A 14,875-nucleotide genomic window follows, 5' to 3' on the forward strand; every position below is an offset into this window, starting at 1 on the left:
ACTCTGGTTACTTCTACCTTTTGGCAGTTGTGAATAATGCTGCTTTGAACACGGGTGTACAAATATCAGTTCAGATCTCTGTTTTGTGAGTCTTAAATGTAAGTCTCATGTTCAGCTCCTTACCTGATCTTCCCACTGGTGGAGGCATTTGACCTCAAGATACTTAATCTTTTATGGGTTTTCTACCACTGCTCCTGTTTCTTCTCACTCTAGGTGTCTGAGGTTTATTTATTTACTTACGGTCCTTGAGATTCTTTTTACTTTTTACCAAGCCCAGTAATGCATGAAAATGGTTAGTTGTAATTTATCCAATATCTAGTGGGATTTGGATAGAAGTGCTCTCTCTTCAAAGTATACCTACTCTGCTATACTGCTAGAAGTAGTGTCCATTGTGTTTTTACGTTTCAAACATGAATGATACCGTATTTGTCCCCTCTGGCCCAAAATAAAATCTAGGGAGCAGAGTCATTTTCACTTTTTTTTGTAATGATAGAGCTGTATTAAGTACATGCATGTGCTTTTGGTGTGTTTAGTTTTCAAGATATTTTGAATATTAAATAACATTCAGTGGTTGGGTGATGGGAAACAGCCAGAATCTCTTAACCTTCATAGCTGTTTTTCAAAGACAAATTATTAGTTAAAAACCTTTTAAATATATCAAATAATGATCCTTTAGTTGCTTAATACCTACCAGTTATGAAATATCTCTAATAATATATAGTAATGTATCTGAATATAAGAGTAAAACTATGTTAGATTTTCCTGTGACTTTCTCTTTCCCTAATTACTGAATTAAGTGAAACTAAGAAACACTAACATCCAACAGAGTTTTACCAAGAAAGATGTGTGAGCAAATATCTAACTAGAATAGTCTGTATGTCATATAGTTCTTATATATTGCTTTCTTTTGCGTGTATGTTTAAGTTCTTGTAATGACTGCTATAGGATGGGAATGTTAGGGGTAGAAGTTAACTAATATAAATGAGCAAAGATACTACGCAGATCTGACTGCAGTTGACTGGGATTTTTAAAAACAAACAAAACATTTCCATGTTAACCTACATCTGCCTTAGTTGCAAGTAATATTTGAATAAAATACCAAAGTTAGCATTGAAAAGAATGGATAGAGGGGGAAAAATGTGAAAGACAGCAGGAAGTGAGGATTTAGGAAGGGGAGAAGAGGATATGAAATTAGATGAAAAGAAACTGGAGTAAAGTTATTAATTTGTAACGACAAATTTTATAAATGAGGGAAAGAGAATATAAAGATTACAAAGATATGCTTATTGCTAATTTACTTTTGTGATATAAAGTAAATTCTAAAAGCTTCAGATTAGATTCATTGACAGGAGAAGAAAAAATACGTTTCTTAGAAGATGATATACATACGTTTTTTAATTATAACCCCACTCCCACCCAAAACCACTGTGCATCTTTGAGTTATTTACATGTTATCACAATGTCATATATTCTGCTTGAGTAAAGCTGTGTATCTTATTTCCTTCTTGATTAGATTTCCTGGTAAGTTATTAGTGTTTTGAAAAGTTTGGAGAGAAGCAAATACTAAATACTCCATCATTTAATTAGTTTTAACATTGTTACTTATTTTTTAGGTTGTAGATTAGAGTGATTTGTAAGATAACTACTATGTTAATTCATTGTGCTTTGGAATCTTTTTAGTGTATTAAACTTATTTATTTCTAATTAGTCATGTAACTTTATTGCAAGGAAATGTGTTGAAATTTTCATGTGGCTTTATTTCCTTGACAGTTTCTTAAATAGCACAGAAAATATGATGCATCTTTTCTATTTAATTTTAAATTTTAATACTATTGCTAATTTTAGTATTAAATATCAATCTTTTAAGAAATTAGGTTAAAAAGAATTACTATGGGGCGCCTGGGTGGGTCAGTTGGTTAAGCGACTGCCTTCAGCTCAGGTCATGATCCTGGAGTCCCGGGATCGAGTCCCGCATCGGGCTCCCTGCTCAGCAGGGAGTCTGCTTCTCCCTCTGACCCTCCCCCCCTCTCATGTGCTCTCTCTCTCTCTCAAATAAATAAATAAAATCTTTAAAAAAAAAAAAAGAATTACTATGAAAATAAGAGATTAACTTAAGGAATATGCATTATGCTTGGATTATTAGAAGTTTGATTAATGAAACGAGACTAATATTTATAATGAATAATTATATAGTCACATATAACTAAATTATTTTTGTTGTATTATTATGGAATTATGATACAAATGAATTTCTCTTAATTTTTATTTCCTAGCAAATTTTAAGAACTTGTATTGAACAAGTGAAAAAGTATCCAGAGTTCTATACTCTTCATGAAGTCACGAGCTTAATGGGATTCTTCCCATTCAGAATAGAGATGGGATTAAAGTTAGAAAAAACTCTTCTCGCATTGGTAAGGCTTACCAATGAAGGTATAAACTTACTTTTCTCTGAAACATCACCTATATTTCACATAGACAATATTTATGTTTAGGTTTTGAACAGTAATGAGATGTAACTTTTAAAATATGCAATGCAAATGTGTCTTTTTTTATTTTATGGATACCAATGCTTGATTTTTTTTTTAAATGTCACTACTAACTTTATTTCTTGGTTTTCTTTTCTTCATTTCTCATCTTTCTTAATGTTCCAAAATACAAGCAGAGAACCTTTTTTCTTTTAAATGATTGTACTCACAATCATTGGAAGTAAGTGTGTGTAGAGAGGATATTTTAGAGTTTCTGTTATATGTGTACCTCATAAAATGAGAGGTTAGAATGTAAAGTGGTAAAGAAAATGGCATGGCACCCTTGTCTTGGACTGTTTTTGAAAAAAACATATATGTAGATTGTCAAGCAAAATCATGGGAATCATGGCTTTAAGAAGGCTCTAAAGTAGAGTGGAGAATTTTAAGTTAAGAGTTTCATATGATGAAAAGATACTTAGGGGAAAAATACATGTGGTATTTGCAGTAAGACATTCCCTTTTTTCTTACTTAGGGCAGTGTAAAATATGTGAAAACTGTATTTCCCTCAATGCCTGTGAAGTTGCAGCTCTCAAAAGATAACATATCTACCACTGAGACACCAGAAAAAACAGCTGCAGCTATGCATTATGTAAGTAAGAAAGTACTTTGGATTTTCCCAAGTAATTTGCTGTACCTCATAAAGTACATATGATCTTCCTGTTCTAAAGTCCCCTTCTTGGGGCGCCTGGGTGGCTTAGTCAGTCTGCCTTCAGCTTGGGTCATGATCTCAGGGTGCTGGGATCCAGCCCCGCGTTGGGCTCCCTGTTCTGCAGGGAGTCTACCTCTCCCCCAGCTCATGCTCTCTCGTTTTCTCTCTCTCTCAAATAAATAAAATCTTAAAAAAAAAAAATAAAGTCCCCCTTTTGAATGTCTCCCTTCTTTTCATCAAAGAAATTTCCAATACATATAATGAAGTAACAAGTTCTATGTTGTTTTTCAGGATATTAGTAAAGATCCAAATGCAGAGAAGCTTGTTTCAAGATATCACCCTCAGATAGCTCTAACCAGTCAATCATTGTTTACATTATTAAATAATCATGGACCAAACTACAAGGAACAGTGGGAAATTCCTGTGTGTATTCAAGTAATACCCATTGCAGGTTCGTGATTTGCCATAACAAGTAATACTTTGAAAAGAGGAGTTGGAACAATTCTATTTCAGCTGTCTAAACATAGGTGGTCATTTGTCAAATAAAAAAATCTTAGGTTTTGATTTAAGAAGGATGTGAATTTTACATTTACATTTAGTAGAACTTTAAATATATAATACTACTAAAGAGTTCATACTCATACATGAGTAATTAGATCTATAAAACTTGTATTCATATTGGGGGCGGTGAGAAAGAAATAGTTATGGTTTAGGGTAGCCAAAAATACATGAAATAATGAGGTTCTCTGTCTTTCATTGAAATGAAAAGAATGTAATACTTTATTAGACAACCTCAAATGAGTGAGTTTCCAAGACATTTACTTGTCTGGTATTGGAGTTCAGAATTAAAATAGATCTATACTTGTAAGCATAGGATAGTTTTTCTTTGGACAGTAAGTTAATACCTTCTAGATTCATTTTATTATATACAACAATTATAGTAAATATAGAACTGTATCTAATGAAATAAAACTACAGATTAGAGTTAAATATAGTATATTCTCTGTGGTTGAGTTTTATCACTTTTTGAAAGCATAGTTGTATAAGAACTGAGTAATAATGACAGTAAAATTATATGAAATAGGGACGCCTGGGTGGCTCAGTCGGTTAAGCGTCTGCCTTCAGCTCAGGTCATGATCCCGGGGTCCTGGAATCGAGTCCCTCATCGGGCTCCCCGCTCTGCGGGGAGCCTGCTTCTCCCTCTGCCTCTGCCTCTCTCTCTCTGTCTCTCATGAATAAATAAATAAAATCTTTAAAAAAAAAATTGTATGAAATAAAAAGCAGAAAACCTTTTTTTAAATTTATTAGAAAGAAAACATATTTTTCTTGCCAGTCAAATTCTCTTGCCCTTATATCTGTAAGGGACATTGAAGATCACAAATTCAAGGGTGGCAAATACATGAGGTGTGCTATACTTTCCTATGCTATATTTCTTTGGTGATCTTTCTGTCCTACATCCTGTTTGTTTGTTTGTTTTGAAATAGAATTTCTAGAAACTAATCACCCTCTTTCTTCTGTTTTTGTTTTAAGGTTCAAAACCAGTTAAAGTAATTTATATTAATTCACCACTTCCCCAAAAGAAAATGACAATGAGAGAGAGAAATCAAATCTTCCATGAAGTTCCATTAAAATTCATGATGTCCAAAAACACATCCGTTCCAGTCTCTGCAGTATTTATGGACAAACCAGAAGATTATATGTCTGAAATGGAAGTATGTAATGCTTGCTTTTTTTTTTTTTTTAAGGGAATGTACTTCTTTCTCTTTTTGAAGCATAAAGTTTTATTGCAAGCCTTTAAATCTAGTAGTTAGAAATGAAGGCTTTAGATTAAAACTTAAAATTGAACCCCAAGTCAAGCTAGACTTTAAGCAACTGATTTAACCTCCCTCAGCCCCAGTTATCTCCTTTTGTAAAAGAAAGATGATAATACCTATTTCAAAAGACTGTTGTAAGGATTAAGTTTGATATTATATGTAAAATGCTGAGTACAGTCTTTAGTATATATGTAAAAACTTAGTCAATGGTGGTGGTAATCATGATAGTGGTTTTATTTAATTGGCCTCATTCATATTCAAGAGTTTTTAAGTATGAAAAGGAATAGATGAGTTTGATTGGTGCAGAAAGTATTTGGCCAGATTGTTAATCCTTTTCAGTATACTCAATAGCTGCGTGACCTTAGGCAAGCTTCATAATTTCTCTTTGTCTCTGGTTTGCTCATCTGTAAAATGGGTTTCATGACAGTACCTAACTCAGGATTATTTGGGATTATATGAGTTAATACAAGTAAAGCATTTAGGACAATGCTTGGCACTCCATAAATACTATTTTTATTATTTTGTGTTTAGACAAAACTTTATCCATTCATTTTACTCATTTTACAAATATTTATTGAGCAGATACTATCCTATGCACTGAGGATACAGCAGTGAATAAAAATAAAGTCTCTTTTTCTCTCACAGCTTACATTAGTGATAGAGGATGAGATAATAAAACCATAGCGAACAAGCAGCTAGTGATAAATGCTATGCAGAAAAATAGAGTAGAAAAATAAGGGTAAAGAGATGGGAATGGGACTATTTTAAACTGATGATCAAGAAGGCTTTTCCAAGGACAGGAAATATGAACAGAGACTTGAATAAAGTGAAAAAGCAAACAAAATTAGAAAATAGAAAAACATTTTTTTTCATTTTATTTATACCTAAGAGCTCATACTATTTTAAGAATATTGACGTTTTGCGTTTCATAATTGTTTGTTTTTCTCTGCCATTTGCCTTTAATATATTTATAGTGTAACATCATAAAGCACTTCCAAAGTTTGAGTTTTCTTTTTTACATTTTTCTTTTTTCTTTTTTTCTTTTTTTTAAAGATTTTATTTATTTATTTGACAGAGAGAAGAGAGACAGCGAGAGAGGGAACACAAGCAGGGGGAGTGGGAGAGGCAGAAGCAGGCTTCCCGCCGAGCAGGGAGCCTGATGTGGGGCTCGATCCCAGGGCCCTGGGATCATGACCTGAGCTGAAGGCAGACGCTTAACGACTGAGCTACCCAGGCGCCCCTTTTTACATTTTTAAATCTATCTTATACTTGGTGTGAGGTAAATGTCAGGAAGTAATAAGCACTATGAAGAAACATGAAGTAGGTAAAAAGGGATAAAAAGTGACAGTAACATCTTTCTGTAATGGCAGACCAAGTAATGTGGACCTTTGCCATTACTGATTACAGCTAAAAAAGCTGGACAAAATATAAAAATTTCTTTCTTAGAATCATCAAAGAGCTAACAAGATAGTGAGGAATTACAGGGCTGAGATACTAGAGAAGACCAGAATCCAGAGAGGTAAGTCTTTCACTCAGAGTCATTTTTGCCCTGAATGGTATTTGCCATTTCTGAAGGGGCAGCAAAAAACGAACTATGCTTTTGGCAGCATCACAAGACTAGGGGGACAAAAGTCAAAGTTTGGTTTTCTACCAAGCGCTTGAACCCTACAGGGCTGCACCCCAGGAGTAAGGGTGAGCTAGAGATAAATCCACTTTCTCAGAGATTGTAGCCTGAGTTTTCAGGCCTTGAACTTGGATTTCTAGTGTCTCTAGACACCTAGTAAGAACTAATGAAAATAATTCTTAGAGGAACATAATGTCATTTTGAGCCTTCAATTATTTCTACAGTTAACTTTTTAAATAAAGCATCCAAAAAGCAAAAGGGTAACTGAACTAGATAATGTGAGCAAGAATAATCAGAAACAATGACCAAAGAAATTGACTCACAGAAGACAGATCCTGCAATTATCAGTCACAAACTGTTAGCCAACTCTGTTTATTTATACAGCATTCAAGGAAGTTAAAGCCATGCTTGAAAATTTCAATGAGGAACTAGAAACTTTAAAAGAGATAGTAGATTTGAAAAAGAACTAAAGAAAAAATTTTAAACTGAAAAATATAGCAAGTTAAGGATTTTGTAAATGGGGTTATTAGCACCTTAGATAAAGATGAAAAGAGAATTGATAAACTGGAAGATGAGTCTGAAAAGACTATCCATAATGAAACACAGACAACAAAAAGACAGAAAATAGGGAGAATAGGGCAAGAGATATAGAGGATATAGTGAGAACATCTAACATAGGTGTAGTTTTATCCAGAAGAATAGTGTAAAAGAGATAATCAGTCCAAAGCAATAGTTGGAAATAAAAAACTCTTAAAAGCCACCAGAAACCAGGTGCCCAGGTGGCACAGTCAGTTAAGCGTCCAGCTCTTGGTTTCAGCTCAGGTAGTGATCTTAGGGTCATGAGATTGAGCCCTGCATTGGGCTCTGCACTCAGCTTGGAGTCAGCTTGAGATTCTCTCTTCCCCTCTCCCTCTGCCCCTCCCTGCTTTCTCTCTCTAAAATAAATAAATAAGTAAATCTGAAAAAAAAAAAAATCCACCAGAAAAAACAAAAGGCACATTGCCATTATAGGACTGAGAGTTAGACTGGCAAGTAATTTGTCAACAGCAACAATGGAAGCCAGAAGACACTGAAACAATGTATTGTGCTAAAATGACCCCATACTAAAATTCTTTAACCAGTGAAATATCCTTACATAAAAAATTAAAGATATTTTCAGATAAAAACTGGGTTTGCTTCCAGAAGACTGCCTCTATTGGATGTTCTTCAGGCACAAGGAAAATAATGCCAGACAGAAGGAGCATGGTACAGATGCAAGAAGGAATAAAGAAAAACAAGTGAAAATAATGTGGATAGGCTCTAATTTGTAGGTGAGTCCAGGGGCACTCGGGAAATTAAGAGTTCTGAGATGACCTGAGCCCTCAAAACTCTAGAAACTAATCAACCAAAGCCCCTTTCAAAACAAAAGTCTTCACTCAGACTAGTAGTAGAGTTCATATTGAGCAAAACAAGGACATTAAAGGTAAAGAAAAGAGAAGTTTTCATATAACTGAGGGAGAGGGGACTAGAGAAAGCAGATATCAGAATATACTTAAGATTTTATACACATACACACAAATTTATATGCATACATACCTACCTACCTACCTACATACATAAATACATACCTTGTGGTAACAGTGGAGCATGAACTTAGAGCCATGAGGTTCAGAAAGCTGTCTTGGCATGCCCTTACACAGGATTGTCCTCCCGTAGGAGCAGGAGAACCCATCTAATTTAAAGACGAGAAACAGAAGAGGATTGTTGATGGAAGCTCTTATAAAAGTACTAGAGAAAAAAAAGATAATTGCTATAACATTTCCATAGTCAAGTGAAGAGAGATACACCCACAAAACATGAAATGGGTTCATCCATTGCCCTAGAAATCTCAATTCTAGAAATGTAGTTCAGAAGTACACTAGGGAGGGGTGCCTTACTGGCTCTAATGGTAGAACATGTGACTCGTGATCTTGGGGTTGTAAGTTCGAACCGTGCTTTGGGTGTAGAGATTACTTAAAATCTTACTGGGATGCCTGGGCAGCTCAGTTGGTTAATTGTCTGTCTTCGGCTCAGGTTATGACCCCAGAGTCCTGGGATTGAGTTCCTAGTTGGGCTCCTTGCTCAGCAGGGAGCCTGCTTCTCCCTCTGCCTGCCACTCCCCCTGCTTATGCACGCTTTCTCTCTCTCCCTCTCTCTCTGACAGATGAATAAATTCTTTAAAAAAAACAAACAGGGCGCCTGGGTGGCTCAGTTGGTTAAGCGACTGCCTTCGGCTCAGGTCATGATCCTGGAGTACGGGGATCGAGTCCCGCATCGGGCTCCCTGCTCGGCAGGGAGTCTGCTTCTCCCTCGGACCCTCTCCCCTCTCATGTGCTCTCTTTCTCATTCTCTCTCTCTTAAATAAATAAATAAAATCTTTAAAAAATAATAATAAAATAAAAAAATTAAAAAAAAAAAACAGAAAAAAAAGTACACTAGGAAAAAAGCAAAATGCATGTGCAAGGTATTTATGGCATCACTGTTTGTAGTAGCCAAAGACTAGAAACAAACCACATGTCCCTTAATAGGGTATTGATTAAATAACCTGTACATCCTCAGTAGCATACCATGCACGTATTAAAAGGAATGAGGAAGGTATAGATAGGCAGCTGTGGAGTGATACCTAGATATACTATTAAGTGAAAAAGGTAAGGAAGGTGCTCACTTCGGCAGCACATATACTAAAATTGGAACCCTGCACAAGGATGACACGCAAATTCATGAAACGTTCCATATTTTTGTAAATAAATCATAATACAAAACAAAAGACAAGGAAGAAAACATTTTTTGTAATATGCTACTTTTTATGAAGGGGCAAGTACAAATATATACTACGCACATACACTTATTTGCTTATATATGCTTATATTAAAAAGAATAAAAACCCTACATAATAAAGAATAAACCTAAAACTAATGAAAATGTGTAACTGTGGGGGAAGGAAGAAACAAAGTAGAGGAAGCAGAGATGTCAACTAGATTTCTCTAAATGTATTTTGTTTTACAGTTTTGACTTTTGAGTCATATAAACGTTTTACATGTCTATAAAACAAATTTTTGAAAAGTTATAAAAGCCAACCTAAGCTGAAATGAAACAATTAATTCACTGTATATCAAGTTAGTGGTTTAACCACTCAGTGAATTATTTTAAATGATTAGAGACTTACTAATTTGACTATGCATCCCTAAAGATTTATATCCTAAGTACAAAAAGAACTGCCAAAAAATCTTAAACTGCCTTTAGCAACTATATTGTTAGAAATGATATTACTTTTGTTATTTCAACACATTAGATAATACGATAACATAAACAAGTAATTATGTGTATAGTAGGAACCCAGAATTTCAGAGATAGAAGAGAGATAAATGCCAATCAAGAAGTTAAGTAAAAGCTCGGGTGCCTGGGTGGCTCATTTGGTTAAGCATCTGCCTTTGGCTCAGGTCATGATCCCAGGGTCCTGGGATTGAGTCCCACATCGGGCTCCTTGCTCAGCAGGGATCCTGCTTCTTCTGCCCCTCCCCCCTGCTCGTGCGTGCTCTCTCTCTCTCTGACAGATAAATAAAATCTTGAAAGAAGTTAAGTATGAAAGCCCTATAATAATAACAGAGTAGTATCAAAAAGATGCCAGAGCCAATTGGAGGGTTTCCCAATGACCAGAGATGTGTCATTTAGACATGACAAAGAATGACTGCAATGGATTAAAACATGTGAAATATGTTAAAACCCCTGAAATAATGATACTTAAAAAAAAAAGTACTAGTCACCTTTGGAGGGTGCTAGTACATAAAGTCATTCTAAAACCTGTTTATAAGAAGAAAAAATACCAGATATTTGTCTTGCCTTTCTAGTACAAACTATATTTTAGGGTAATGATAGAATATGACTGTCACCATTTTGCAGCTCCTAATGAAATAGTGACTCTAAGCAGTAACCATCAGTGGTGGCTATTAAAATCATTAGATCAATGAGGAATTTCATAATGGATAGATTAAGTTGAGGACACTTAATGAACCAACAGATCAATTGTAATATCACAAGAAGAAAGATAACCAGACATCATTAGCCTCCTGGTTGAAGTAGGAAGTACACAGTACCACCATATTCAGATTAAAAAACAAACAAAAAAAAACTGTACCCGAATCTAATAAAGCTACTAGATTGTTTTAATAGGAAATTTAGGGAATAGAAGAATGTGTTAAATGACATCAGACAGATGCAGAATAACTAACTTGTTTTTTTCCTACAAATATCTGGTGATATGGGAGTTGACAGAATATGGGGGAGAGGCATTTGACAAATTAAAGCAAATTGAGAGATATGTCAACCAAATACAGTGTGGGGATCTTGATTAGATCCTGATTCCAATAAACAATTGTAAAAAGACATTTATCAGACTTGGAAATTTTAACACTGATTAGATATGTTATGACATTAAGGAATTATTAATTTTTATTGATATAACTGAGATGTTTTAGAGAAGAATCCTTTTACAGCTGCATACTGAAGTATTTACAGATGAATGATATTTAAAATTTTATCTGTTTGTTCGAGATGAGACCATTGTTTTTTAATTCATTAATTTTTGGTTTTATAATTATTAAATTTGTTCATTTTATTATTATAATTGTATTAGTATTTTCTTATTTCTTGAAAAGGCTGTGAATGATATTTCTGATCTTTAATGTCTAGTGTTCTATTTTCTGTTGCTTTTTAACTATTCTGCAATTATTTTTAATTTCTTCTTTTATCCAACAATTTGGAGGGTTTTTTAAGGTTCAGGTGCTTGGATTTATTGTTGTTGTTTATATTTTTTCTTAAGATTACTAATTTTATTTCCTTCTAAACAGAGAGTAAGATCTTAGCAGATTCTGCTTTGTGCTATATTGATATTTTCTTTATATGTTAATTTATAGTCCATCTTTGGAAATACCCCTTGGATTCTTGGGAGGGAAAAGGTATATCTTTGCAGTCTATATATATGTTTTCAGTCATTCATATATATTGGTTTCATTTAATAGTATATGTACTTCCTATATCCCTATTTTACTCAGAGACAGTGTACTGTTGACCAAGTACAATTGTGTTTCTTTCAAATTTTCCTTTTATTTCTCAATTTTGACTACATGTTTTAAAGTTATTTGGCATGTCACAATTTATTATCTATTCATGGATTTCATCTTTTTTCAGTATAGGATTCCTTTGATGCTTTTTGCATTGAATTCTGTTTTGTCTAACACTTAATATTGCTCTCTCTTATTTCCATTTCTTGACTTTATGTCCCATTGTTTTGTTTTTAACCTTTCTGTGTGAGAATGCCTCATGTAAACAGCATATGGTTAACTTTTATTTATTTATTTTTTTACTAAATCTGGTGGTCACCTTTATAAGAGTTACCATTTACTGAGAAGTTTTTTACTATGTGCCAAGGACTATGCCAAGAAACTTTCTATATACAAGTTCTCATTTAATCCTTAGAACAAATCCAAGACGATGACCCTATTACCACTATTTAGAGACGAAGAAATTGAGGTTTGGAGAGGTTGCATAACTTACATAGGTTGTTCTTTCTTACTATGTGATTGCTGTTAGAATATTCCTCCCTCACATCCTAAACTGTACGGCTGGTGGGTGTGTATAGTTTGTAACCAGATATTTATAGTATTTATCCAAATTCCTTTGCTAGATTGAGGAGAGATCTATTGCTGCTTGGGGAGAGGACCGTTTATTCTTGAATAAATTAAAGCTGTCTATAGTTCTTCCATTACCAAAACAGTACATGAAAAACTACAACCTCAATGGCTTCGTGTCCCAGAATACAGTAAAATCATTTCCTGTCCATATTACTAAGAGTTGTTTTCTCTGAGTAGGTGTAGAAAATCACTGTTGATGTTAGGGATACATCAGAGGCTGGTGACCTTCCCGAGCTGCATTAGAGAGCAGCTTCTTCGCAGTGGCAAAGAGGCTTTCCTCCTGGTCAGCTAAATACAGGTGTCTCTGCAAGAGTGTAATAGAGTGGGTATCAGTGAAAATCTACTGCCTTCCTATTTGGCCCCACATTTGTTCTTTGTTGTTCTATTTTTTTGATTAGTGGAAATTCCTTTTGAGATATGCGGGTTCACAAGTATTCCCTATTTCCTGTGCTGTTACAACATGGCAGATTTGTCTTGTGTTTCATCAACATTTCAGTGGGAAGGCTGGAGGGGAGGGGGGGAAGGAGATGGGGTAACTGGGTGACGGGCATTAAGGAGGGCATGTGATGTAATGAGCACCAGGTGTTATATACAACTGATGAATCACTGAACTCTACCTTGAAACTAATAATATATGTCAATTAACTGAATTTAAATTTTAAAAAATAATTTGAAAACAAAACAAAACAAATCAATGATCCATTAAACTCTTGAACGCAAAAAAAAAACAACAACAACACATTTCAATGGGAAGATAAGGTCGAATAAATTAGTTGCTAGTTTATCATTATCTTAAGCAAGAACCTTCCAAAGCCATTAGACATTTCTTTCTGCTCTTAAAGAGCATGAACTATCTTTGTGAGGGGTAGGGGCATTAAGAGATAGGTGACGGGTGTCCTGGAATACCTGCTAATAGTTTACCAATATATTTTCTTAAGATGTCTTATGAAGTTAATGAGTGCCGAAAAATTGAGACCCTTGAAAATTTGGACCTGGATTTTGATGGTGACGTCACAGAACTTGAAACTTTTGGAGTAAACACCACCAAACCATCGAAGTCACCGAGTCCTGCAAGCACTTCCACAGTACCCAACACAACAGATATTCCCACAGCTCCCAGCACAGCAGCCACATCTGTGATACCAACCGCACCAGACATTTCTGCTCATTCTAGAAGTTTATCTCAGATTCTGATGGAACAGTTGCAGAAGGAGAAACAACTGGTGACTGGTATGGATGGTGGCCCTGAAGAGTGCAAAAATAAAGATGATCAGGGATTTGTACCATGTGATGAAAAGGCATCAAATTCTGACAAGTTTTTGATGCAGGATAATGACTTGAAAACATCTGATTCCTTACAGTTAGAAAGTTCTACAGAAATTGAAACCTCTCATAAAAATGATTTGGCTACTGATACGGTATATGCCCCTGAAAAACTAAATGTTCTGGAGAACTCAGACAATTCAAAGGAAAAGACTGTTACCTCAGAAGCAGTAAGAAGTGAAGATGTAATTCTTTGCAATAGTGATACAGATGAAGACTGTTTAATCATTGATACAGAGTGTCAAAATAATAGTAATGGAAAGACAACTGATATGAATTCTAATTTAAGTTCTAAACCAGCTAGCCCCAATTCTTCTTCAGCACAGGCTTCTGTAGGAAACCAGACTAATGCTACCTGTAGTCCTGAAGAGTCATGTGTTTTAAAAAAACCTATCAAACGAGTATATAAAAAATTTGATCCAGTTGGAGAAATTTTAAAAATGCAGGATGAACTCCTAAAGCCAATTTCCAGAAAAATACCTGAATTGCCCTTAATGAATTTGGAAAATTCTAAACAACCTCCTGCTTCTGAGCAATCCTCTGCTCCTTCAGATGCCTCTGGTTGGCCAAAATCTGTATGGCCTTCTGCATTTCAGAAGCCAAAAGGACGTAAGTAAATATTTATAAGGACCTTTATATTAACTATTTTGCCTCTTCCTTATCCTTAGGTTTTTCTCCTTTATTCCCTCACTTTTTCTTTGTTCTGACCGGTCTTATAATATTTACATGGTCATTGATACTTCATTTTTCAATGTACTGATCAGTATATCAGCTTCCAAAATCTTCTCTTTAAATATGTACACAAAGTTGTATGGATCTTTGTAACCTATGTTTATCTAGCATGTACAGTGGCTAATACGGCTCACAGAACTGATGAAGGGGAAGTGATCAAAAATAATCATAAACATTTATGAGTCCAAAATTTACTAATTCATGGTGTTGGACTGTAGTTTTATACTTTTTCACTTTCTGAGATAGATATAAAGCTGTACCCCAGCTCTGCCTAGATTAGAAAAAACATCACTTTTTTAAAACTTTTTTTCTTCTTCATATGTTGTCTCATAAATTTAAACTTTGTCTAGGGTTAGTGAAGGTGGTAGTTAAAGGTTTAACCTTAGCTCTTGGCTGCAGTTCTGTTAAAAGTAAACAGAAATGGTAATAGTTAGATGTTCAACTCAGAGAAAATAGAAAAAGTTGATAGAAACGTAAAAATAGATAATTGAATTGTTTTC

At 34.7% G+C, this 14,875-nt stretch overlaps 1 protein-coding gene and 1 pseudogene across 5 annotated transcripts in view; both read left to right on the forward strand.

The window, feature by feature from the left end:
• Nucleotides 1-14,875, forward strand: part of ICE2 (interactor of little elongation complex ELL subunit 2) — a 67,496-nt gene that overhangs the window by 21,081 nt on the left and 31,540 nt on the right. For all 5 annotated transcript variants that reach the window (XM_064570369.1, XM_064570370.1, XM_045899945.3 and 2 more), the window contains 5 exons: nt 2,274-2,411; nt 2,998-3,114; nt 3,466-3,625; nt 4,705-4,886; nt 13,259-14,252. In XM_064570369.1, the coding sequence (XP_064426439.1) occupies nt 2,274-2,411; nt 2,998-3,114; nt 3,466-3,625; nt 4,705-4,886; nt 13,259-14,252 (1,591 nt within the window). The remainder of the gene's footprint in view (nt 1-2,273; nt 2,412-2,997; nt 3,115-3,465; nt 3,626-4,704; nt 4,887-13,258; nt 14,253-14,875) is intronic.
• On the forward strand, nt 9,288-9,370 carry LOC123862598 (U6 spliceosomal RNA; annotated as a pseudogene).

The sequence above is a fragment of the Mirounga angustirostris genome, unplaced genomic scaffold, assembly GCF_029215605.1.
Source record: "Mirounga angustirostris isolate CCGP_5_RB_7025 unplaced genomic scaffold, mMirAng1.0.hap1 SCAF_9, whole genome shotgun sequence".
In the NCBI taxonomy this organism is placed as follows: Eukaryota; Metazoa; Chordata; class Mammalia; order Carnivora; family Phocidae; genus Mirounga; species Mirounga angustirostris.